Source organism: Mixophyes fleayi, chromosome 5, assembly GCF_038048845.1.
Source record: "Mixophyes fleayi isolate aMixFle1 chromosome 5, aMixFle1.hap1, whole genome shotgun sequence".
Lineage (NCBI taxonomy): Eukaryota > Metazoa > Chordata > Amphibia > Anura > Limnodynastidae > Mixophyes > Mixophyes fleayi.
Window position 1 is genome coordinate 274,515,331 of NC_134406.1, and position 26,408 is coordinate 274,541,738.

The 26,408-nt window shown below is 38.0% G+C and overlaps 2 protein-coding genes across 2 annotated transcripts; both read left to right on the forward strand.

Moving 5' to 3' along the window:
- Positions 1–1,828: 1,828 nt before the first annotated feature.
- On the forward strand, positions 1,829–5,165 carry LOC142157909 (cathelicidin-related antimicrobial peptide Bf-CRAMP-like). Its single transcript, XM_075211422.1, has 4 exons — positions 1,829–2,074; positions 2,163–2,267; positions 3,319–3,402; positions 4,928–5,165. Exons 1-4 carry the CDS (start codon positions 1,883–1,885, stop codon positions 5,084–5,086), a joined length of 540 nt encoding a protein of 179 aa, XP_075067523.1. The 5' UTR covers positions 1,829–1,882; the 3' UTR covers positions 5,087–5,165.
- A 15,935-nt stretch (positions 5,166–21,100) lies between these two features.
- LOC142157910 (cathelicidin-related antimicrobial peptide Bf-CRAMP-like) lies at positions 21,101–24,452 on the forward strand. Its single transcript, XM_075211423.1, has 4 exons — positions 21,101–21,379; positions 21,486–21,590; positions 22,681–22,764; positions 24,242–24,452. The coding sequence occupies exons 1-4, from the start codon at positions 21,122–21,124 to the stop codon at positions 24,353–24,355; spliced, it is 561 nt and encodes a 186-aa protein (XP_075067524.1). The 5' UTR covers positions 21,101–21,121; the 3' UTR covers positions 24,356–24,452.
- The last annotated feature ends 1,956 nt before the right edge of the window (positions 24,453–26,408 follow it).

Here is a 26,408-nt window from a genome sequence, read left to right on the forward strand (position 1 = left end):
CACAACAGCAGGTCCAATCGACAAACAGGCAGAGTATCCACAGGAACTGGGACAAGCAGGAACAGAACAAGAGCAGGTCAGCAACAGGGTAAGTCCACGCTATAACCGGCAGGGAGGCTAAGCCCTCCCTGCCTTAAATACTAACACTGGCCAATCAGGGCTTTGCCCTGTAATAAACCACAGGCACCAGGTAATTAATTATTGGTAATTAATCAGCCCACAGGCTGTATAGGATTCAGTGCATGCGCCCGGCTGCCCAGTGTTGCCGGGGCGCACTTAATAGAACACTCAGCGTCCGCCCGTTGCCTTAGCAACAGTCGGCGGAGAACCTAGAATGGATGTCCCAGTCGTCATGGAGACGGCCGGGACGCTGGGGAGAGGAACAGTGAGTCGCGGTGGGGCCGCGGCTCCTTACAGCTGCATGGTATAAAAATATTCTCAGTTTTACACATAGAGATCAGTTTTTCACAAAGTTCTGCCCTTCATAAATGACCCCTTTTGGCAACTAGTCACGATCAGTCCAGTTCTCTCACATCTCTGGTTATTTACCACAAAACACAATTAGTGAATACGGGAAGTGATATATTGTGCTGTATAGAATTTCATCAACAGGAAGCAGATGTCATTGCGGTCACTGTGATTATACAAGACTCACAATCCGCTCATTTATTCTGTGTGTATAACAAAATACAAAAATTTCTCTAGTGCAGAATGGACAATATATAAAATATAAATACAAAAAATAATTAGAATACTGACGGTAAAACAATATAGTGAATTTCCAGCTAGAAGAATGGCTGCTATAAAATAAGAGATTTCCTATATATCTTTTCTGCAAAATCACTAAGTAACACCAAACAGCGCTCTAAATTCTAATCATAGAAAAATCAAAACAAGAGGGTAGAAATAAAGAATTTAAAAATGTTATAATAGACCACAAAATAAATAAAAAAAATTATAACTAATAAATCACATGTGAAGCATATTAATCATGAAGCAGATTTAATCAGAAAATTAAAGGTTACCAGTCATACTCCTGAACCCAAAACTGTTTAGTTATAGTAAAACACTACAAATCTTGGCAACAGACTCAGCAAACAGCTATCTCAGACTTCTCCTCTTGGTCCAATAGGTCGTAATTGATATAAGAATTTGGGGTCTCGTGTAGATTTGGATGCGTTTAAGCCCTGAATATACGCTGAGTGCAGAGGCGGAACTAGTGAGCTGTGAGCCCTGGTGCTGGGAAGCCGGGAAGAGGGAACTGTGGCCCTCAGCTCACTAGTTCCCCATGCAGCGGGCCCCATTATCCCCATGGGCCCCGGTGCACCGCAACTGCAGCACCAATGGTAGTTCCGCTATTGGCTGAGTGTCCATGTCTGATGCATTTATAAGAACACACCTTTCTGTACTCGTATTGTGGGACTGCGCAGTATGAAATAGCTGATGGAAAGTGTCAGCAGATTGAGTGCCATGGTCGGGTTAGACACACTTGCGCACCCACTTTGCAATGAAGGGTAAGAAAAGTAGATTTTATTTTGTACTGGGTCAAATTTTGCACCTCCCAAATGCACTTCTGTGGGAAGGCACATTTGCTGGTAAAAAATCATCATCACACAAAAGTGACAAATTATAAAGACCATTCTCTTTATAAATCCTAGAAAGAACATAACAGATAATCTCGATGTCCTGTACTGGTTGTTAGTTTCTAAATTCTTCTTGCACATTCATGTTGCAATTGCAGGAATTCCACATTATGTAATCTTGTAACTTCATTGCTGAATACAGGGAATTTGCAGATCCGTTCCAAGAATAGCAAATGAAACGTATAAAAGTGTGTTGCCCTGTTAGTTGTGGCATCAGTGACAGAAGTCAGTCGTTCAACATGGAGAAAGCTCTGACAATGTGCTTAGTACTGGGAGCTATTGCAGCTGCTGCTAGTGTGTCTGTACCCATGATGCAATGGACTGAAGATGACATCTCTGTCATGTCTATGATCAGCACTGACTACTACAACAAAGTTTCTGGAGAAAATGCTGTCTACGTGCTCCTTGGGAATAATTCTGAATATATAATGGTAAGTGACAGATTTCCAATATTTATATTTTATCTTTTGGTCTATAGATATTTTATATGTAAATAATCTGGTATCCTCAATTTTCCAGGATGAAGCCTCTCGTTATCACCAACTTCAGTTCACAGTAAAAGAAACTTTGTGTCAGAAAGCGGACAATGAAATTACAGAGGAATGTGCATTCAAAGCAGACGGTGTAAGTCCTGAGACACAATGTATCACCACCTAGACACAATGTATCACCACCTAGACAAAATGTATCACCACCTAAACACAATGTATTGCCACCTAGACACAATGTATCACCACCTAAACACAATGTATTACCACCTAGACACAATGTATCACCCCCTAGACACAATGCATCACCACCTAGACACAATGTATTTCCACCAGGGTATATAAAAAAATATATATAAAAGTAACAGGACTAGAAAGAAGCATGAAAAGTAAAATTTGGGGAGCAGAATACACAACTAACTCCTGACTATTCTTAAATCAAAAAACCTTTACCTTTGAATTCCTGTAATTTATTCTGGGAGTAATATTAGGAGCATAATGGGTAATATCAATACAGGTACCATTTAACAGACAGACACTATTTTGCATACTTAGGGTTTAGTTAAATGATAACATAATTTTGTATAAAAAAAAATGAAAGTAACTGAATATATATTAATTCTTATACTTATAGAGCATCTTACATTTCTTTACCAGAATGATTATGAGACAAAACCATTACAAAAGTATTTAAATAAATTAACATATTATGAAAAACAAGACAAAGTTTTATTTCTATTATATGATGGTACAGTTGTTAGTTTGTACATTATCTTATAACTCACTTGGGATAATATATTACACAGATCCCTTTATGTCCAGTTCAGAGTACTTTTATCTCTGCCAATCTATCAGCAGGGCAATGATAGGGTCTTTTATTGTCTAATTTGTTTAAGTTTAAACCACGAAAGCAGGTCGCACATATTGCAACAATGGCAGCAATATCAGGCAGTTCACCCACCATGCGTGTCCCCAATGCCGGATATAGATCCAGTCTGAATCATTCAGATCATTATCAGGAAATGGTGGAGATCAGGGGCGAAAGAGGGGGGGGGGGGGGGTCAATCACTAAAAATTACACAATATTTTATCTCATATACACTATATATTTAGTATTGTTGTCCTATTAATCCATTTAGTAACAGTTAGTTTACAATGACTTAATGAATTCTGTTCCTTTCTTCCAGGTGGTGAAATCCTGCACAGCCTCGTTCTTTGTTGATGAGGATCGAGATGTTGTTGTGGTTACATGTGACAACGTTCCACTAGATGTAAGTGTAATTATTCATGTTCATTCTGTTATTATTAGACATTCCTTACCGGAGGGTACACTGTGGATCCCTGAGATTAGTTTAAGTAGTCTAATTGTATCGGCTAAACTATTAACAAAACAATAATATCTCCAGGTTGAATAGTCCATCACAAACTACATAACATGTGGGACAGGTGCTTGCAGAAGACACATCTAAAAAGTGGGTCTAAATCAGATAACAGAGAAACAGGGGTTTATATAGGTGTATTCAGCAAGAGAGCGACTATAAGCTTATTTTCTGCCTCAGATATGACATTGTTACCAGACTTATGACTCACACATGGAACAGATGTAACAATCCTCGTTGGTGCACAGCCCAATACTAAAAAGCAGTTGCACATGAGCCCAATTTCCTTAAGTGATATTCACTTTCTAATTTATTTACTCTATGGGCTAGATTTACTAAGCTGCGGGTTTGAAAAAGTGGGGATGTTGCCTATAACAACCAATCAGAATCTACCTATCATTTACCTAGTGCATTCTAGAAAATGATAGCTAGAATCTGATTGGTTGCTATAGGCAACATCCCCACTTTTTCAAACCCGCAGCTTAGTAAATCTAGCCCTATGACTTTTCATTTCTATTCCTGGTCACTTCTTCCTAATTTCTGTGTGAGGGAGAGGACAGATTCAGCAGGAATTCTAGTGTGTATAAAGAGAGACTCCTTCCACTGTGAGTTTGGTGGAAAGGATGAAAAGTCATTATAAGATTTCCATTATTTTTTAATGCACCTTAAACTAGATAAATCCTTATTGGATGCTTCAAAAGCATAAATTTAGTTTTGTTTAAAGACAACAGGTACAAAGCTTTTGATAAAAACACAGTTTAAAATGACCTACTAAAAGCAGATTGGCTGCCTAAATAAGCCTTGGTAAACGTGAGGATATCTGTCATTTTCTTCTATTTGTTTAGCTCCTTCAGACACAATTCTTTTGCCTCTCTGTTATTTGCCCCATCCATTGTATCTGTAAAGCCTCCGGTGGTGCCAAATTGTACATTACTACAGCTCTCCTGGTTCAAACAGGCCGTGATATTGTCAATGTCCCCTCTCCACTTATATACAAATTTTACAGGACTAGGACACAGAGCAGAGCATTGTGGGACCAGTAAAAGCTTTGCAGAGCTGTTGAACTGAGCCAACAGATGCATTAGAAATTATATTTTATATTGGATTAGTGAAATACACTTAATATTAGATTTTACATTTTGGGCGGACTTTAAGCCCACATGCCTGTTTATTGTATCTGCAACATGACAACTTGCCAAATAGTGCATGTAATTTACCCCTAGAGTAAATTATATTATTAGCAATCAAACAGTAGCTTGTTTATTATATAAAAATGCAATATTTAATTCTGATTCTAGCTATTAATACTGACATATTCTTGATGAATATTGAAGTGATGACATCACTGCTTGCACAAATACTATTCCCATGTGTTTATACATATATTATCATCATGTTTGTACGTGTTTTTATGCAGCACACAAGAGTAAGGAGATCGAGCAGTAGAAGAAGCAGCAGAAGCGGAGGGAGTGGAGGGCGTGGAGGGCGTGGAGGGCGTGGAGGGCGTGGCGGTAGATCTGGATTTGGATCTTCCATTGCAGGTGTCAATACCAAAGGAAAGATCAGACTTGCTTAAATGGTGTTTTATTTTGGTGAATGTCTGTATTTTACATTTTCTGTGTGTATATTTTAATAAAATGTCATATTTTCAACAATCTGTTTTCATTATCTTACAATTACTGAAGATGCTGAGTTCTTTATTGCTCTATAACTGTAAGTTAAAAGACAGAGCATTGTGTATTATTCACAAGAGACACTAATATTGTACACAGACTGACTAGAATCACTTTTACAATTCTAAACATATTTTCACAAAAATTACATTTCCAATTCAACAACAGAAACCATATTAAACTCATGATAACAAAATAGCAATAATAAAAATATTGCGCAATAAGTATTATGGCCGATAATCACCTTATTATAGGGATTCATGGAGAAGTTTGTGCTTTTAATTTGTCCTCAATGAAAAAAAGAAAAAAAGAACAGATTAATATATATTTTAAGAGTGCAATGTATTTAGTATTAGTATTTATGATTATGAATCAGGCCCACAATCCCTGGGATTACCACCAATGCTTCTCTTATAGGCGTCTTGTGCTACATAGTTGCATAAATTCTTCTTCATTTAAAGTAACAGAGTGTGAAACAAAAGGAAAACATATTGTATTTTATAGACTAGTTCCAGGTGAAGGCTAAATATAGTGTTAACGGAACTTTAATGGAAACTACCGAGGAGGAAAGGGATCTAGGAGTCACTATTTCATGTGAATTAAAGGCATGTAAGTAATGTAACAAAGCAATGAGGAAGGCAAGTCAGATGCTTGGTATAGGGCAGTGTTTCTCAACTTCAGTCCTCAGGGCCCACTAACAGTGCAAGATTTCTAGGTGATCAGTGAAATAATTATACCACCTGCTACACTGTGTCAGTCAGTAATGAATACACCTGTGCTCCAGCAAGTAGATCATCATCATCATCATCATCATCATCATTTATTTATATAGCGCCACTGATTCCGCAGCGCTGTACAGAGAACTCATTCACATGTACTGCTAGGGGGTTCTGAGGACTGGAGTTGAGAAACACTGGTATAGGGAGAGGAATCAGTAGAAGAAAGAAAATAAAACAATTAGCAGATTAGAGTCAAGTTCCAGACAGTGTGTCTGTGTGGAACATGCAATTTATCCTGATAAGTAATTGCCCTGGTCCTTCTTATATCAGAATGGGAGCCAACAGGGGCAGGGTGAGGACACAGAACATAAACACTTGTAGTTCTGCAGTTTTATACAAAAGTACATTTTAGTTAGTGTGGCTGGATCACTTATAAATAACTTATTGTATAAATATATATAAATTATTAGCGCAGTGTGCCAATTTATAGCATTGCAAATTTACTGATTTTTGATACTGTATATTAGAAATGTACTGATATTTTTTTATATTGTGAGTATTTCAGTATAGGAAATGTATTGATTTCTAATGAATTATGCCAGGTCAGAGGAAGTCTGTTTTGCTAATAGCAGGAAATGGTAAGTAAAAACCTGCTTAGCCTGAAAGGCCAGCAGTAGGTCGTTATCTGTTGTCTCGTCTTGTTAGAGAGACAGGAACCTGTCTGAACAATGTAGACTCAGGATACAAGTAATGTAGAATATCACAGATTGCTGGGAATTTTAAATTAAAGTTGAAATTAATTTGCGTTAAATCAATGTGTAGAAAAATATCACATCCTGATGTTAAATCATCTGATCTGATATCAGACGCTTCAGTGCCTGGTCAGATAGGGGGGCTGGTTTACATCCTGCTAGTAGTTGTGTCAGAATCTGTATAAAAAGGAACTCTGTTTGACCATGTAGATTATACCATTTGTACTTCTGGAGATCGCTAGTACCTTAAACTAGTGAATGTAACTGTCTTTATTAGGACACTTGAGCTAATAAAACATCACTGCTTCAAGATAGACAACTACTTAGCTGTGGCAGTTCCTGTGATCTACAGATTAGACCAATCTAATCTGTTATCCTGCTGTTCTGAGGTTGGGACCCAGCATCCAGTACCAATGCTCTGCCCGCTACCTGCAGCTCTGGTCTGTGTGATAGGTCAGGGGGAACCATCCACAGCAACCCTGATCTGAAGGCAAATGGTCAGGGTTACCAGCCCAGGTGCCCAGCAAGGAGGTACACTAGCAGCGAGAGTTACTCAGAAGGACACGGTTCTAGGTGCCGCTGAGGAGCCTAGTGGTGGCAGAAAGCTTAAGCCCCTCCTACTGCAGTTAGAGGGCACATTTGGGATAAATGAACCAGGGACGATGGCAAAGCAAAGCAAGCCGGTCTCCTGCAAACAACATAAAGGGTGGCATAGGAGGTCCATCCTGCCACAGTTAGTATATGCATGCCCCTTGTTTGTGTATTTTTTTGTTTTTGTTACAATGGTGACAATGTGTCTATAATTGCAGTTCCCCATATAACATGCACCTGGATTGGGTCTCATTGAATGTAAATGCTGAATCCCAGTTCCCAGCATCTCCAAGGATGTGTAAAAACTCATTATAAATATGGGAATAAGCTTATGATTATATTGAGAAACTTCCCTCTATGTATCATTAGACTGACATTTAGACATAAACTCTTATGTGTATTAATATGTGTATTGTAAGTGGACCAACATTGACTTGCGTTATCATCTGCCAAACACTTCAACTCCTCCTCCTGTGCGTCAAGCAGCCAGATCTCTTCCACATTGGTCACCGACGTGTGTGGTCAGATTGGACACTGATCCTCACACTTGCTGCTTGGGTTTAGTGGCAGCATTACCCCGTGGGCGGCAGAGTAATTACTTTTGCTTTAATCCAGAAAGGATGATAGGGAGGTGTCAGTCACTATAAATAATAGAAATACTTATTTGATATATGTTTTATTTTGTTGTCCTATGAAACCAATTCGTAACATTTAATATGATAATTATATCCTGAATTATTTCCTTGCCAGGTGGTTAAATCCTGCACAGCCTCTGTCTTCATTGATGAGGATCTAATTTTATTTTTTGTTTACATGTGACGATATTCATCTAGATGTAAGTGATTCAAATTATTCATTGTTTATTCAGCTATTAATAGACGTTCCTTACCAGAGTGAATGCTGTAGAACTCTGAGCATATTTCAAATGTTCTTATCTCTTGGCAAAAAAATATATTATCTGCACATTAAATAGTACATCACAATGTATATCATGTATAATAGTTGCCTGCAGGAGACACACTTTACGCTGACATAGAGGTTATTTAGGTGAATTCTGCAAGAGGATGACTATAAACCTATTCACTCTCTTGCCAGTGTTACCAGAGTTACCACAGATGTGGCAGATAATGAACAGATGTAACAATCCTCATTGATTTACAGACTCTGGTACTTAATTATACTGCAACATAGTAACACACAATATTTTGTGGCAGCATACAGGCTGCACAGAACACACTGACTGTATGGTGTGACCATAGTCTGGTGTTATTCCGCAGCTGGTTCACACTCTCCCACAGCCAGTTCCATCTTCTTTATGCTGAACTGTGTCTCCTTTCCCTCTTGTCCCTGTGCTGACACTTCTCTGTGTCTTTCTCTCCTTTCTCCCTTTTGTTACAAGCTTCAGGCTTCTTTTATTATTTTCTTTTTTGGAACATTTTCTCTATCTCTTGCTGGCTGCGTTTCCTTCTCTTACTCTAATAATTCATCACTGGAATGACCTCACGTCCTACTCCCCTACTCCTCCTGCATTCCCTTGTTCTATTCAGTTGAATTTGGCAGTAACATGTACACCTAGTGGCTGTTCAGAGCCCTATTCTATAGAATAAAAATCCCAAAGCAACCAGCAAACCTCCTTGCCTTGCGTTATGTACCTGTTGAATCAATAAAAATTGTACCCCTGTTATTATTTCCTTAATAAACTGAGCCCCTTAATATATAATTAATTCATGGTACCTTTAGTAATAAATAATGAATTTGTGCCCCTTTATACTTAAATAAAATCCATAGAACCCCCTTTTTGTTACAACTCTGAAAGATACCTGTGCCAATCCCAATTAACACTAGCAGATGAGCGGCGTTCTAACAGATTCCCCGGTGTTCACCAAGAACTGACTCCAGGCAGGATGGACTTTGCTGCCAGTACCTGCAGGTCGCGGCACTCTGGACTGCCTCAGGATGTAACACAAGGCCCAAAGAGGCAGACGAAGAATTCCTGGAAGAAAGCTGAGGGCGCTACAAGAAGTGAAATCAGGAACACACAGTAACCAACACAAAAGGTCAGGCAGATTTGTAACTGGTACATGGGTGGTCCAGCAGAGAGTAGTCAGACAGGCTAGGATCTGGTACACAGGTTTTCCGGCAGAATAGTCTGACAGGCTAGGATCTGGTACATTGGTAAACAGGTTATCAGGAGGGTAGTCAGACAAGCCAAGTTCGGTACACAGGCAGCACATAGTTAGACAGGCCGAAATGGTACACAGATTCAGCAGAAAGCACCACACAAGGAGCAGCGAAGGGGAGTCAGACGGACAGCAACCAAGTAGCACTGACACTGAGCAAGTGTCAACATTTTATAGAAGCAAATTTTAAAAAACCCACTACTCGGAAGTGCCGATTGCGGAACGGAGGAGACAGTGGTGGAACATGGAAAAGTCGTTACACTTTTATAATGAAAAAATCATTATTGTCTCCTTTATTAATTAAGATATGATTTCCAGTGTTAATAACAGATACCTATCATCCTCTTTTTTGGATCTGACATTATCCATAGGTAAATTTTTTAAAAAAAACAACAGCAAAGCAGACTGCTTACTAGGAACTCCAGAAGCAAATGAGTTAAAGTCAGGTCAGTGCATCTACTTTTTAAACAAAGACAAAAATTTGAAGAGCTTTCTATGCCTCAGCATGACAAAATGGTTAAATAATCTGTTACTTGATTATTAAAACACGCCCACCGCACCAGGGGTGTGAATCCTAACCACATTCTACCCAACCAGAATGACTTTGATATACTCAGTATACACTTTATATTAGAGCAATAATTTTTGGTTTGAAGATCAACATTATCTACAGATTCAAGGCACCACCATGGGAACCAGGTTTGTGTAAAGCTACGGCAGTCTCTTCCTGAGTTGATAGAAGGAAAATTCCACCTTGCCCAATGCAGTTTTGGCACAGACCTGGTCCCATGGAGACTCTACATTGATTACATGATTTTGATCTAGAAATTCTTGCTAGACTCAATTACCAAATTTCTAACATAGCAATCAGAATTGTCAGTTTACCAATATAGTCTGCAGCAATATGGCCATTTTCACTTATTTCGGAGGTCACAGTCACCCACAAGAAATATAATTAAATCTTAGTTATGATTCAATGGCAATACAGCTCTGTCCAAATCAACTTTTTTTTAGATAACCAGAACACCAAAGGGTATATCAATAACATCAATAGGTACAGTCAGCTCTTGCAGGCAAGAGGAAATGTTTTGTCACAGATGTAGTTTGCAAGCTTGTTAGCAGGGCCGGCTTGTGTACTCGTAGCATCTGTTCCTTGTTGGTTGCAATACCCCTCACCCATCAGGTGCCTCATGCCATATGCACCCCTATGATTATTACCTTGTGTATAGTGAGGGCGTGACAGCATGTTCTCCTCTTGGGTGTGTGGTCAGCTTTTTTTCAAATAATTCATGATTATTTATAACTGGGTGTTTAAATGGATATTGTGCCTCTTTTGCATGCAACAAATACACTGGCTGCTTTTGCACACTAATAGCAGACAGTTTTTTTTTTATTGCTGTGATTTACATTTTAGTAAGACTGTACCCTCTCCTAATTCGAAATCTGTCCCCTTATTTTAAATTTGTCTCCCCTGAAGCACAACATGATTTTGCAAAGTACAAAGTTGCACCTTTTAGCTGAATTCACGCCTAAGGCTGGGTATCATTAGCGATTTTACCAACCACTCAAAGTCCTGATCACCATGCCGATACATGTGTACACACTAAAGAAATAAGAGGCATGTCTTAAAGGGCACTCTGTGACCTGTGTCACATATATTAAAATTGATATCTTTATTAAACCAATTTAAAGTAGGAGTATTCCTAATATTGTCCTGATTATTACCAATAGCGAAATAGTTAAAACAAAAGTGGTAAAAGTTATAGAACTAAAACAAATTGTATTCATAAAATGACTGCTCTGCCAACAGGCCTCACTGTGTATATTGAGTAAGCCATTTGGTGATTTGTATGGGCACCAATGTATAGCTTATTAACACCAATTAAATATGTTCTCATGCTATTCTAAACTTATTTTTATGCAATAAAGGAATATATAGTGACAAGCTCTATAATCTATGTCATTGATTTATTCAGTACACTAACTGTGATCAGAGAAAATCAAAATAAATCATCATGATAATATAATTTTAGAGACGTCCTCAGATTGAAAGGAGATGTTAGAAACCTTTTGATATCTAATAAGTAAATTGATATCTATTGTTCCTCTTTTAAACAAATTGGCACCTAGACTAACATCATTAGTGGTGGATAAGGGTTAGGGTACTAACTACAATTCAGGGAGAAGGTGTAGGAACTGATTGTGTGGAGTTAATTTGTAATTCTGCCTCTACTAAACATAGCTTGTTTGATAATAGCAGTCTCTCGCTCTAACTATGCTAGCTGGCTACAAGAAGCACTCATAAATTATCATTGCGAGTCTACCAGACCTCATAGAAAAATTAATATTCCTCACTCCACCTCCCCTAATATATTCTAATACAGCCCCCCCCCATATTGTAATCCATTTGAATATTGTAGGAACAGCATCGAATCAGACAGTCAATTAATACACAGGCGAGGCGAATGCCGGCACACTGTTTTGCTTACTCGTTTTTTCCAGGCAAGCCGAATGAGTGAACTGACGTTTCTTTTATAGAGTAAATGCAACCGCTTAACAGTGCCATAACTGATTAAGCAATTTAATTCCTAGCCAGCATGAACATGTCACAGAATGATTGATATGAGAGTGGACCAATCAGGGAGTGAGAAATACACTCACCCTTTCATTATTATTGCCTTATGATACTGAATATCAAATGGTATCTATAAAACAAAGTGCAAATCTCTAGTTAATGTAGGTTCTCCCTTCCAAATAAATTATAAAAAATACAATATTTAAATAAACATGTTAAATAGAACTTTGTTAAAAAAAAAATAATAATTAATATTAATATATTAGTGAAACACACTGTGAGACCAGTGAAAATAAAATAAAAAATAAAAAATCAAATCTATATTACCAATATCAAGAAAAGTATAAGATTAGGTAATAAGTACTGTATATAATTATTGTTAGTAACTAAAGGCATATCTATAATGAAGAAATATATATATAAATTAAAAATAACCCTATACCACTACCAAGTGTGTGATATAAATAAAATATATAATAAAAGATGAACTGTGAGATAAGAAGAGATGCACAACTAGTATCCCTATTAATACATTAGTGATAGTATATAACTAATTAATTTGGGAAAATAATAATAAACAATGTAATGAAACATAATATGATAAATCATACTGTTAATTTAAAAAGGACAAATCCCATTCACGTGATTAGAGATGAGTATAATAAAAAACTAAAGTAAAAAAATTAAATCCGGGGACTAATATGTAATAGTGGTGATAAAAATATAATAATTAAAGACATTAGAAAAAATAATATCTGATCATTCCATTGCAATATAGTTAATATAATATAAATTAAAAATAATTAATAAATATTCAAATATTAAAGCCACAATTTGCACATTTATAGGGTTTAATAGAAATATAGCATGTTAGAAGTCCTATCTTAGGTCTTAATGACCATTTTTAAATTAAGACCGTGTAATTTGTTTTATCAGTTAAACCTTTCAGTTCAAGACTGTTCATTAAAAAAAAAAATTAGACTCCTTTTTCAAAAGTTCATGTTGTAAATTACCACCCCTAAAGATACTTGTTCCATCACAAAAGCTTTAAGTGTATCCGGGTTATTGTGGTGGTGCCACTGTAGTGAGTGGTTTAAGTTTCTCCTTATCATTGTGGACATTCTTGATATTGTTGACATGTTCTAATAAGCGTATTTTGAATGGTCTTGTTGTCATGCCTATATAATGCAGACTGCAAGGACAAGTCAAACAATAAATAACCCCTGCAGAGCTACAGTTTACAAACTAGTTACTTTTCCAAGTTTTGGAATACCTATACACATATTGATACGTCTGAATCATACACTTATAGTCTTTGCATCTGCCACATTTATGAAATCCAAAAACAGGGGCTCTACACCCTTGTTGGTGGGGGGAGGAGCAGGGTAGTAAAAACAAAAATAGATATACTCACCTGGTTGAGGCGCCGGCATCCCTCCTCCTTCCTCTCTGCTCTGTTAGCACTGAATGACAAGCGTGACATCATCAAGTCATGCCTGTCATTCAGAGATAGGCACAGTAAGGAAAAAAGGGGGGGGGAGAGAGGCACAGCATGAGAAAATAGGGGGGAGAGGTACAGCATGACAAAAAAGGGAGGAGAGGCACAGTATGAAAAAAAAGGGGGGGAGGCATAGTATGAGGAAAAAGGGGGGGAGAGAGGCACAATAGTGGGGAATATTAATTTAAGATGGGGTGGTTTGGGCGCTACTGAATGTAGGGGTGAGTTTAGGGAGAATGAGGTTCTTTTATTAAATGTGCCTATGAATTATTTATTGGCAGTGACGGTTGCGGGAAATAGGTATATTTCTGAAATGTAAATACTATTAATTTATTGCTGGAGCTGTTTGTAGGGAGGGAAATAGGTTTATTTATTAAATGTGAATACTATTATTTTAATGTTGGGGCTGGAGGAAGGCCTAAATATAACTCGTGGGTGGTACTGATTTAACGCCGGGTCTGGTTGTAATTTTCTAAATGTACCCATTTTTATTTCCAAATAGGGCCCCCCAACTTTCCAGGATCCAGACAAGCCACAACTAGAGAAACCTGCAGCACAGATGGTGAAAGTGAGAAGAACAGATAGGAGAGAGCAGCAGAGTCTGTGAAATCTTGTGATTCTAGTGGAACAATCCCAATTTTTGGTGACCGTTCAATGGTGTACACAACAATGCAGGTTTTTTGTCTGTAGGAGGGTGGCGTGGCCATGCCCAATGATGCATAGCCATGCCCCCAATTGTATCAACACACCCATTAGCAATTGCATGTATTTGCATGTACTTTGAGTTTAAAAATGCTTATATGGTTTATAACATTCCACCATGTGTTACCATTTAGTTAAGAATAAGTCCAGTTCATAAATTCCAGTCATTATCCCCTTGGATCTTCGAATACTTGAGCTGAAAACAGCAAGTAGTAGGACAACCGGAGACCCCTTGTGCTGTTCATTGGGCCGTAGGGTTCTCAGGACTTCACCAGTGTTTTTTTGGGAAAGAGCAGCCGTTACCTGTGCTATTTGAGATTTCTTCTTTTATATACATCTGTGGCTGTTCGATACATAGAGATTACATGTGACTTATACCTAGGATCACGCATGGTTGCCAGAAGGTAGTGAAAGCTGTTTTTGCACAAGTTTAATGAGTTGTATGATGTGTCTCAGTCTGGCACTGTCTAAACCCCCTTCCTTGTTACTATGTATTTCAAGCATACATTCAAAAGAATTTTCCAGTGTTGTGAAGTAAGGTACCAAGTCATGTAATGCCAGTATACTTAGCTATAAAACTAAGGCCATGAATATTAATGTGAGGATACCAACCTTAGCTGGGATGGCAGTTACCCTCTGTGGGATTCAACTCACTCGGGTAGACCAGAATATATGCAAATAAGGCTTTATTACGACAGCACAACACCCTCAAGACGTTCACAAGATACAGGGTAAATGGTAGCATGTATCCTCCAGCAGCCTCTTGCAGTCAGCACTCCAAAGTAATAATCTCAGTCTCTTTCAGAATATTGTCCTCCCACTATATTACCACTTCAGAGTAGAAAAACAGTTACGGTGTCGCCCAGCCTGGGTTACTGGCTCACACAGGCCCTCTCCTGGTAGGGTTTCCTCCAGCGGCACCACCATGCCTGGCCCAGAGTCCTTTTCGCTGATGTCTTGTAAACCAGAATCCTCCAAGCTAGAATACCTCTCTTGGCATTCTGCTCTCTTTTATTCTTGGCTGTATACACAGATAGTAGGGTCAAATGTCTCAATCCTCCCTCTTTCAGCAGGACTATCTGTTACCTTGATTTTACAGTAGAATGGCTTGACTCAATTAGCTGTTTGACTGGATACACTAAACAAAAGGTTACCATATTACATCAGGAAATGACACTTCACACTTTCGTGAAACAACAAGACATTCGACACATTGTTTCTGCAATATTACACAATCTAAGTCTGTGATACATTTTGGTACAATAACATTTATATTGATATATTTTAATACATTTCCCAATGCTATTTCAGCCAGTATATTACTCTGGAGGCACATTGCATATCATCTAGAAGTTTTAACCTAATTAACTCTCACATTACCTGTTGACCTAGCTAATTAACATGGGTTGCCAGCTAGTTAACTCAGACATTGTTCTGATTACAAACCAAATCTAAGCTGCACCTCATAACAATGGACATTTGAGACAAATGGTAATTATCTTAGAAAGCAAAAGCAAAATGACTTCTGCTGTCCTGTTATTTTCACACAGTATGGCAATATTCTTTCTATTTCTAATACATACAAGATTGCAGGTAATAGCAAAGGCAAAATGTACCTAATAACATGAAATAATAATACACATAATACACCGATGCTCTGGTGTATATACTTAGACTGGGCCATGGATTGAAAAGTACATTAAACGTGAGAAACGGGTGATAAATAAAAAGTACTCAGTCCATTAGCGCCCCGTTTCTTGACAATTAACATTGATATGGATAATCAATTCACACAGAATGGAAGTTGAATTAAAGCTGGTTATAAAATAGTAGTGGGATGTGTAACAGTTAACGAGCTACAGTGTATGTATATATATATATTGACAAATTAAGTTGTTTTTCTGCCTTTTAGACAGTGTTGGTCAAGGTGTTTGGGGAAACATGTCTAAAATATATTACAATAGCGCAAGATATTTAAACAGAAATGTGCCCTCCGTTGTTCATATCAGGAAACAGGGAAGCTGTGGTACAGTAAGTTAACGACAGATAAGATGTGGAAAGGTCTACTTGGATTTATGCCTATATCTGGGAGATCATGGGAGATGTTGAGAGATCCTGATATGTGGAGTGATATTATTAGTCTAAAGTCTTATATGATGCTTTATCTAGTTATTATTTTTGTGGTTAAAGGGCATAAAATGCTTGCAAAGGTAATATGAAATTACCATTGTTCTATATGAATTGAATGGTCTGTATTGCACATACATAATACATTGAGAATATTCTAAAGAGACTTCATTTTTTGGGGATTATTTCTGAATACTGCCAAATCAACATTTTTAAGTATTACATATATGACTTATTTTTTGGTGAAAAAAAGAAATAATTTAGAACCTAATAGCCACGCGTCAATATGTGCCCTTGTAGCTCCTTGTCTCTGTTGCAATCCTTGTCCGTTCCTGATTGCCGAAAGGCAAAGGAGTCATGTGCACTCCCTGGCCACACAGCTACCAGGTCACGAGTCTGGAGAGATGGGTCACATATAGTCTGGACAGTTATCAAGTGGATAAATTGTAGCATTCCCACCCAACGGGACCAAGGCTACATGAGTCCCATCTACTGCACCTATGACATGTGGAAAGCCTACTATGGTCACAAACTGCCGCTTTATGGGCACAAGGGACTCCTCATCGAGTGGCAAATGTATGAATTGCCTGAGCTGCAACAGGAACCTCCGCAGAACAACCTTCAGCACATGACTAAAGGACTTCTGGGACATCCCAGCCACAACTCCCACAGTGGTCCAGAATGACCCTGTGGCACAAAAGTGAAATACTGCCAATAGTTTGTTTAATGGCAGTACTGCTGTCGGGATGTGGCGCATTGGCCCCAGGTCACTCTGCACAATGCGCAGGGTGTCCAGGATGATACAAGGCGGGAGGCGATAGCGACGGACCGCCTCAGCCTCAGACATCCCAAAGCAGCTGACACGTGGCCTGAAGACATGCTCCCGAACAGGCAACCGTGGACTAGTTGCTGGTTTTGGAGGGGTTGACGGCTGTTGCCCTCCTTCGCTGCCACCTGTGCCTCGGCCAGTTCTAAGAAATGTTATATTTCAGAAAGAAGGATGCAGGGGTTAAAAAAAATACATTACCTCATGACTTTGACACTTTCATGCCTGTTTGCACATTAAAGATTTACAATATACATACACCTACAAGTGGGTTTGCAAGACTCATAATGGGGCTGTAAAAGAAAAAATATATATAATTAACAAATAAAACAGGAAGCACAATTATGCATTGTGTCACATAACTAGGCCATAACATGAAGCAAAGTAAGAAAAACAAACACAAAAGTGGCACATTACTATACATGTATGAGCAAACCAAAGCACAAACAACAGTAATAATAAAAAAAAATACAAATTATGGTACTAGTAAACAGCCATATTTAAAATTAAAAGAAAACAAACCAAACCTTGTTAATAGCTTGTAGCTCTCTAAGAATTGTACTGGACAGAATGCAGACACTCGCAGATCCACACACGCTCTAAGCGGACTTATTATAGCTGTGTTTAATAAGCAGAGAGTATGCAGGTGTTTGGAAAACATACCGCACAATGACATCCCGAGCCGGTTTACTTTTGTGTCTGTTGGTGAGTGACCGCAGGTATTTAAACTAGACCTCTGGCAATTGCATAATGTACACCAAAAACTACTCCGCTACGCATGGTCAGCTGACCCTGACTTGGACGTCACTGAACAGGAACGCCCTCATTGTGAAATGACACCCTTTTAACCCCCCTGTTCACACCCCAAAACCATAGCCCGTAGTAAGTGCCCATTGCGTTTGCAAACGTGCGAACCTGTGTTTGCTGGTGGGTGAGTGATCCTGTTGTGGGCATGCGCAGAACGGATTTTCGTTCCATACGCACAAAAAACAGAGATCCGTCCCTTAATGACTCGGGTCCACAGAGTGAGGTATTTTTCGAAAAGGTTCTGTCTTTCATTAATGACCACTGCTTGTTTACCAGTCAAGATCAGTCCAGTTCTCTCACATCTCCAGTTATTTACCACAAAACACAATTAGTGAATACAGAGAAGTGACATACTGGGCTGTATAGAATTTCATGTGCAAGAAGCAGATGTGGTAACTGTGATTATACAAGAATCCCAATCCGGTTGTTTATTGTTCACTCAGTGTGTATGAACAGGAACGTATATATATATATATATATATATATATATATATATATATATATATATTTATTATCATATACAGGACTTTTTTGGGCTTCAGCCACTTTGTGGAATTCCCCTACTACGCACAATAAGACTTTCCTCTAGTCTTCAAATCTTCAAACGTTCTCTGAAAACCCACCTCTGCAGACAAGCTTATAATATTCCTCTACCACGCTATTACCCTCCCTAGGTTACCCTTTTACCACCCTTTACTCAGCTAACACAAGACAACAACTTTCTTACTGACATTGCTGTGTGACTGATCACACAGCCCACTAAATACTTTGTAACCTTTGCAGTCTAGCTGGACCAATATGCAATATGATGTAGCGTTTACCCTCGTGTATCAAACTCCAATTGTTCTATAGATTGTAGGCTTGCGAACAGGGCCCTCTTACCTTTATGCCTGAATGTATTACCAAGTATTGTTTGCTCCCAATTGTAAAGCGCGTGATGGAATCTGCTGGCGCTATGTAAATAAATGTTGATGTTGAGATAGATATATATATATATATATATATATATATATATATATATATATATGCAGAAATCTCATTTTAAGTTTCAGGAGTCATTCCAGCAAATTCTATTACTCAGCATAACAATTTTAATTTTGCAACATCAATTTTGAGTGAAGTTACTTTGTCATGAATATAACTCAAGAATTTACTATAAAACTTTGAAAGCTGCCATATTAAATCATAATACGCTGTGCAGTGGAACGACATTAACTTATTTCACTTAAGGAAAATAAGATTCTGGGAATGACATTAGGAATAGATAAGACTATACTTGTCACTATGTGAATATCTGTGATCCAGATGATGCACCTGAATTGAAGGAGAGCAATGATATCTATATGGAGCTCAGACAGGTTTCAGTTATCTGATTGATAATAATAATAATAATAATAATAATAATAATATCAGCTGTAGACACTTAGATGAACTGAAGTAAAACTAGAGCAGACTGAATGTGAAAGAACTGGAGTAGACATCTACATAAGAGGTAAGAACATATCCATTACTCCATCTTCAAGATTGGCCTCTGGAAGTCTTATAGTAATTGGGCAATTCTACACAGAGTTTCGTCACATTTCACATTTCAGATCCTTAATGAACAAGACAGAGCTCAGTGATTACTGGAGAAAAAAAACCACACATTTGAAAATAAATTATACTTATTCTCTGAAGGGTCTCATTACATCTAAAGTCTGTCAAATGAATACATTTTGCAAATAATCATTATCCTCTTCAGACTACCCAACTCTTTACAAGTCAGTATTAATCAAACCATTCTACAAGAGCGTGGTCTTCAAAACACAATGGTGGATATAAAGCTCTTCCAGCATGAAATCACAATTATCAATATCAGAGTTCACCAAGATTCCTCCTCAGTCCCAGGCAGATTAAATTCTAAACCCAATGGTCATACACAAGTCTCAAAATGTTATGGTGTCTCCATGTATTTGCGGTCTGTGTAAGAGAGATATAATTAAAATCTACAGAGTAGGGAGCCTGATAAAGATCTGGCAGAAGCTTGGTCAACAGGTTCAGCAAATGGCTATCTCAGACTTCTCTTCTTGGCCCAAGAAGTCTTAATCAATATAAGAATTTGGGGGCTCATGTAGAGTTGGATGCATTTAGAACCTGAAAATACACAGAGGGCCTGAGTCATTAAGGTATGGTATCTGCCGCCTTTGTGCGCAACGTCCACAAAAATCACAGTGCGCAGAACCAGACGATACAAAAACAGAACGCAGCCACGTGCAAGTCAGCTTCGCGCGCATAAGACATTTAGTACAACCTACGATCTTGGGGAGGGAAAGGGGTGGGGAATAGGCGGATGCATTTACTGAATGTACAGTAATGGCGGTCCTATTCAGCTGTATCCAAGTCACACTCAGACGCACACAGAAGCACTCTAGTTTTCTGCCGTATCTCTTGCTCCGGCTACAGGTCAGATCTAAGTGCCAATAACTATTGCTGACTGCTGTGTATGCAGCTAGAACAGGTGTCTGTAGTGAGGAGCAACTGTAAAAATGTCTGTCATGTACAGTAGACATTAAAAGCACCCTAATAAATGTTATTTAAGCATATGTCAAAAAATAAGATTACGCTCCTTGTTGACTTCAGGGGTGCACAGAGCGGAGTTACGTGCAGTTTAAAACAAACACACAATGCGCTCAGTATGCTGCCTTAATGACTCAGGCACAGAGTGTCCATGTGTGATGCCTTTACAAGAACACACTTTTCTGTACTCAGTTTGTGGGACTGCATCACTTTGAAATGTCTGATGGGAGCAGTCAGCAGATTGAGTGCATGCCTTGCCATGGTCGGGTTAGGCACACCTGCGCACCCACTTTGCACTAAAAGGTCAAATTTAGATTTTTATTTTGTAATGGGTCAAATTTAACACCTCCCAGATGCACTTCTGTGGGATAGCACATTTGCTGGTATAAAATCATCATCACACACAGGTGACACATTACAAAGACAGTTCTATTTATGATGCCTGGAAAGAACATAACAGATAATCTCTATGTCCTGTACTTGTTGTTAGTTTCTAAATTCTTCTTGCACATTCATGGTGCAATTGCAGAGATTTCATCACTATGTAATCTCGTAACTTCATTGCTGAATACAGGGAATGTGCAGATCTGTTCCAAGAATAGCAAATGAACTGTATAAAAGTGTGTTGTCCTGTTAGTTGTGGCATCAGCGACAGAAGTCAGTCGTTCAACATGGAGAAAGCTCTAACAATGTGCTTAGTACTGGGAGCTATCGCAGTCGCTGCTAGTGTGTCTGTACCCACAATGCAATGGACTGAAGATGACATCTCTGTCATGTCTATGATCAGCACTGATTACTACAACAAAGTTTCTAGAGAAAATGCCGTCTACGCGCTCCTTGGGAATAATTCTGAATATATAATGGTAAGTCACAGATTTCCAATATTTATATTTTATCTTTTGTTCTACAGATATTTTATTACATTTTTATACGTATATAATCTGGTTTCCTCCATTTTCCTGTTTGAAGGATGAAGCCTCTCGTTGTCATCAACTTCAGTTCACAGTAAAAGAAACTTTGTGTCAGAAAGCGGACAACGAAATTACAGAGGAATGTGCATTCAGAGCAGACGGTGTAAGTCCTGAGACACAATGTATCACTACCTAGACACAATGTATCACCACCTAGAAACAATGTGTCACCCCCTAGACACAATGTATCACCATCTAGGCACACTGTATCACCATCTAGACACACTGCATCACCTCCTAGACACCATGTATCACTACCAGGGTATATACTTTATAAGTTACAAGACTAGAAAGAAATATGAAGTGGAAAATTTCAGCTCCTGACTATTTTGAAATCACAAAACTTTTACCTATGAATTCCTGCATTTTCTTCTGGGAAAAATATTGGGAGCATAATTAGTAATATCACTACAGGTATCATTAAACAGACAGACATTAGTATGCATACTTATTAACTACATAGGATATAGTATAATATCATTTTGTACAGTGGTCGAAGTGGAAATTTAGAAGTGGTGGCATGAAAAATGTAATAGGATTATATGTGAATGGAATTTAATAGTTTTACAATGAGGGCAGTAGGAGAAGTGGTGGTATGACATACCCCTGTATACCCCCACCTCCACCACTGAATATATATATATATATATATATATATATATATATATACATAAATATATAATGTAAGGGACTGGAATGTGATAGTGTTACAATGAAGGCAGTAGGAGAAGTGGCGGTATGACTTACGCCTGTATACCCCCACTTCCACCACTGAATATATATATATATATATATATATATATATATATATATACATAAATATATAATGTAAGGGACTGGAATGTGATAGTGTTACAATGAAGGCAGTAGGAGAAGTGGCGGTATGACATACCCCCGGTTACCCCCACTTCCACCACTGATTTTGGTTACAAGAAAGTGAAAGTAACTGAAGATATATTAAGTCTTCTACATAAAAAAACACACTTTAATATGCTTGCCTAATTATGAATGATTTAGTTAGAAACAAAACCATGATAAAAGTATTTAAATAATTGAACATATTTTGAAAATCACGACAAAGATTTATTTCTATTTTTTATTTTATTTTATTTATGTATATTTAGTATTGTTTGCTCATGAATACATTTAGTAACTATTACAATGACTTAATGAATTATTTTCCTTTCTTCCAGGTGGTGAAATCCTGCACAGCCTCGTTCTTTGTTGATGAGGATCGAGATGTTGTTGTGGTAACATGTGACAACGTTCCTCTAGATGTAAGTGTAATTATTCATGTTTATTCTGTTATTATTAGACATTCCTTACCGGAGGGTACACTGTGGATCCCTGAGATTAGTTTAAGTAGTCTAATTGTATCTGCTAAACTCTTGGCAAAACAATAATATCTCCAGATTGAGTAATCCATCACAAACTATATAACACTTGTGACAGGTGCCTGTATGAGACACCTAAACACCAATAGGTTTATTCAAACTCACTACCCCAACCTTCAAATGTCTTAGATTTTCTTCTACATATAATAAACTAAAACAACGACACGGACACCAGTTTTAATTTTTGACGAACTAAGGTCAGTTTAATTAATTGAATCAAGAATGGTGGCAACGAAAGTGGATGCAGGCTATCTCCACTCAACACTCAAATACCTTATACAACACCTTAAAGGAACGGCCAGCCGGCCAATCCATCCATTGAGCAACCTTACAGCGTCAGAAAGACTCCAACCCCTCTGGCCTCACGGATGCGCTTACTAACAAGATACCAGGACACCTGCAGAGATGACCCCCTAAAGAGACAAGATCGAAGGGAGGAAGACTCCTGCGGCCAACAATAAACATTTTTTGCGCCCTGTATTACCCGCTGCCTGCACAGTTTTCCAGCCTAATGTGCCTCTTCTGAATGCAAGGAAGAAAAGAAGGTTAGTAGACACAATATCAACAACAGTAAAACTTAATTAAGCAACAATGTTCCTGAGAGAATGTGACCACTTCCTGTTACTCTGTGCTAAAGCCTCCTATGAACACGCCGTCCCTTTGTCTCCTCATTCGCCGATCCACAGTTCTTTAACCATATAAGGTAAGTATCTTATGTTTACAAAAAACCTGGTGTTTAAATATCCTCAACCCTATTCAGGTCTTCGTCCCCCATTAAAAGTGTATCTAGAAGAGATTACAGAGAAACAGGGGTTTATATAGGTGAATTCAGCAGGAGACCGACTAGAGGATTATTTTCTGTGTCTCAGATATGACATTGTTACCAGACTTATGACTCACATGAGGAACAGATGTAACAATCCTCGTCGGTGCAGATTCAGCAGGAATTCTAGTATAAGGAGAGACTCCTTCTACTGTGGCATCGATGTCAAGGATGAAAAGTCATTATAAGCTTTGCATTATTTTTTAATACACCTTAATCCTTATTGGATGCTTTAAAAGCACCAATGTTATTTAGTTTAAAGACAACAAGTATATTGTAAAGGTTTTAATAAAAATACATGTTAAAATTACCTACTAAAAGCAGATTGGCTGCCTAGATAATCCTTGGTAATCGTGAGGATATCTGTAATCTTCTTCCATTTGTTTAGCTCATTCTATCTAATAATACAGAAGTTTCTTAATGAATATTGAAATGATTACATCACTGTTTGCACAATTAATATTCACATGCGTATATATATATATATATATATATATATTAGCATATTGTTTGTATGTATTCTTATTTCTTATGCAGCACACAAGAGAAAAGAGATCGAGCAAGAAAAGTAGCAAACGCGGTGGGCGTGGTGGAAAGGGCGGTATAAAAATCGGATCTGGCTCTGCCATCGCTGGTGTCGGTAAAAAATGAAATACCAGACTTGCCTAAATGTTCTTATATTCTGGTGAATGTCTTTATTTTACAAATTTTTTTATGTGTAATTTAATAAAATGTATTATTTCAGCAATCTGTTTTCATTATATTACAATTACTGAAGATGCTGAGTTCCTTATTGCTCTATAACTCTGTTAAAAGACAGAGCATTGTGTATTATTCACAGGAGACACTAATATTGTACACAGACTGACTATGAATACATTCACAATTCTAAATATATGCAAAGTTTCACAAAAGTTACATTTCCACTTCAGAAACTGAAACAATATTAAACTCATGATAACAAAATAGCAATAACAAAAATACTACCCAATAAATATTGTGGTCGAATTTCACCTTATTCATAGGGATTCATGCAGAAATGTGTTTTTCAATTTGTCCTCAATTAAAAAAGGGAAAAAGAACAAATTAGTGTATGTATGTTTAAAAAAAGTTAACTAAAAAAGTTAAAGATCTGTATTTATGCGGTTAAAGGTGAAATATTTACCCATCTATCAGTGCACCTATCATATCTTATATTGAGTGAGAGCTGCCATGATGAGTTAGTGTCAGCAGTCCTGTAGGATATGTACAGCAACAGTATACAGTATAGTGAGAGCATGCTGTTTCCATGGTGATTGCGTGCCTGATTTGACCAGACATTTATGAATACATTTGGACGAAATTATGAAAGGAGGGTACAGAGGAAATCTTTTAAAGTATGTAAAAATATATTATTATAAATCTATTGATCGTCATCTATATAAATTTTCCCAAGCACCAGGTTTGCCCCAACTTTCTGGTTCATCCATATTTAATCCTCCTTCCACTTATTCAAGAACAGGTTCACTTAACTTGGAGCAAAAGTAGTGCCCATTGCTGTTCCTTGTTCTTTTAGGTACCATTGGCCGTCACACCATCACTTGTTATGCTCTAATATGAATCCTATTCCACTTAGTATGAATTCAATCTGTTTGTGCTGTAAAATGCCCTCTTCTGTCAGGAAATGCTCTGAACTTTGAATGCCTTCTTCATTAATAATGATTTTACGGAGTATGTCACGTTGCTAGAGGCTAAACACAAGTCATCTGCCCATGAGACCTCTTCTTCTCAAGTTCTGGGGACTAATATGAACCATATGCTTTCCAGAAAGCGTAAGTGAATAGGAGGAATGGTGCAGCCAGGAATAAAGAGGTGTATGAAATAAATTACAGCAGCAATCCCACATAGAATATTTTTTATTCTTTAAATAGCATTTAATTACCTGTTAATAATGCATCTTTATTAACTGTCCTTCTACAAATTAATATTGACTTTTTAAAATCTCTCTGACAAACAAAAATGTCTGACAAGCACAGTCAGTTTGATAGTCTGATGCACAGACACAGGTTCTCAGCATGTCATGTGATGGCAGAGGGGGGAGAAAGGGGTTGTCACGTGTGCTGAGGTCTCTCTGCGCATTACAGCATGTGTCATGTGACTGTGGTTGCCATGGTAGTCTAGAATAAGAAATCATTACTATCAGCCTGAAGAAAAAAAACAAGGGAAAATGGTAAATACCAACATTCTTCTTATTGTCTGTCACAGTGATTTATGTTTTAAAAACAACACACCTGATTGTTCATAGGATTGCTGCTCTAAATCTCATACGTTAGACTTAAAATCAAAGATCTATAATAATTAAGTCAAATTCTCCTTTAATTTGAATTAACAAACAATGATATCATCCCTATGTAGGGACAATCCCTAAAATATCCCACAATAATCACAATGTGTTAAGCCGGCGGTTCCCAAAGTGTGCGCCGCGGCTCCCAGGGGTGCCGCGGCGCTTTCACTGGGGTGCCGCAAGCCAGCCATAGGAAAAAACAAAGAACACATAAACTTACCAATCCGCGCCGCGCCGGGACCCAGCAGACTCCTCTCTCCCGCAGCTGTCACTGAATATCGACGTCAGTGACAGCTGCGGAAGAGAGGAGTCTGCTGGGTCCCGGCGCCGCGCGGATTGGTAAATTTATGTGTTCTTTGTTTTTTCCTATAGCTGGCTCAC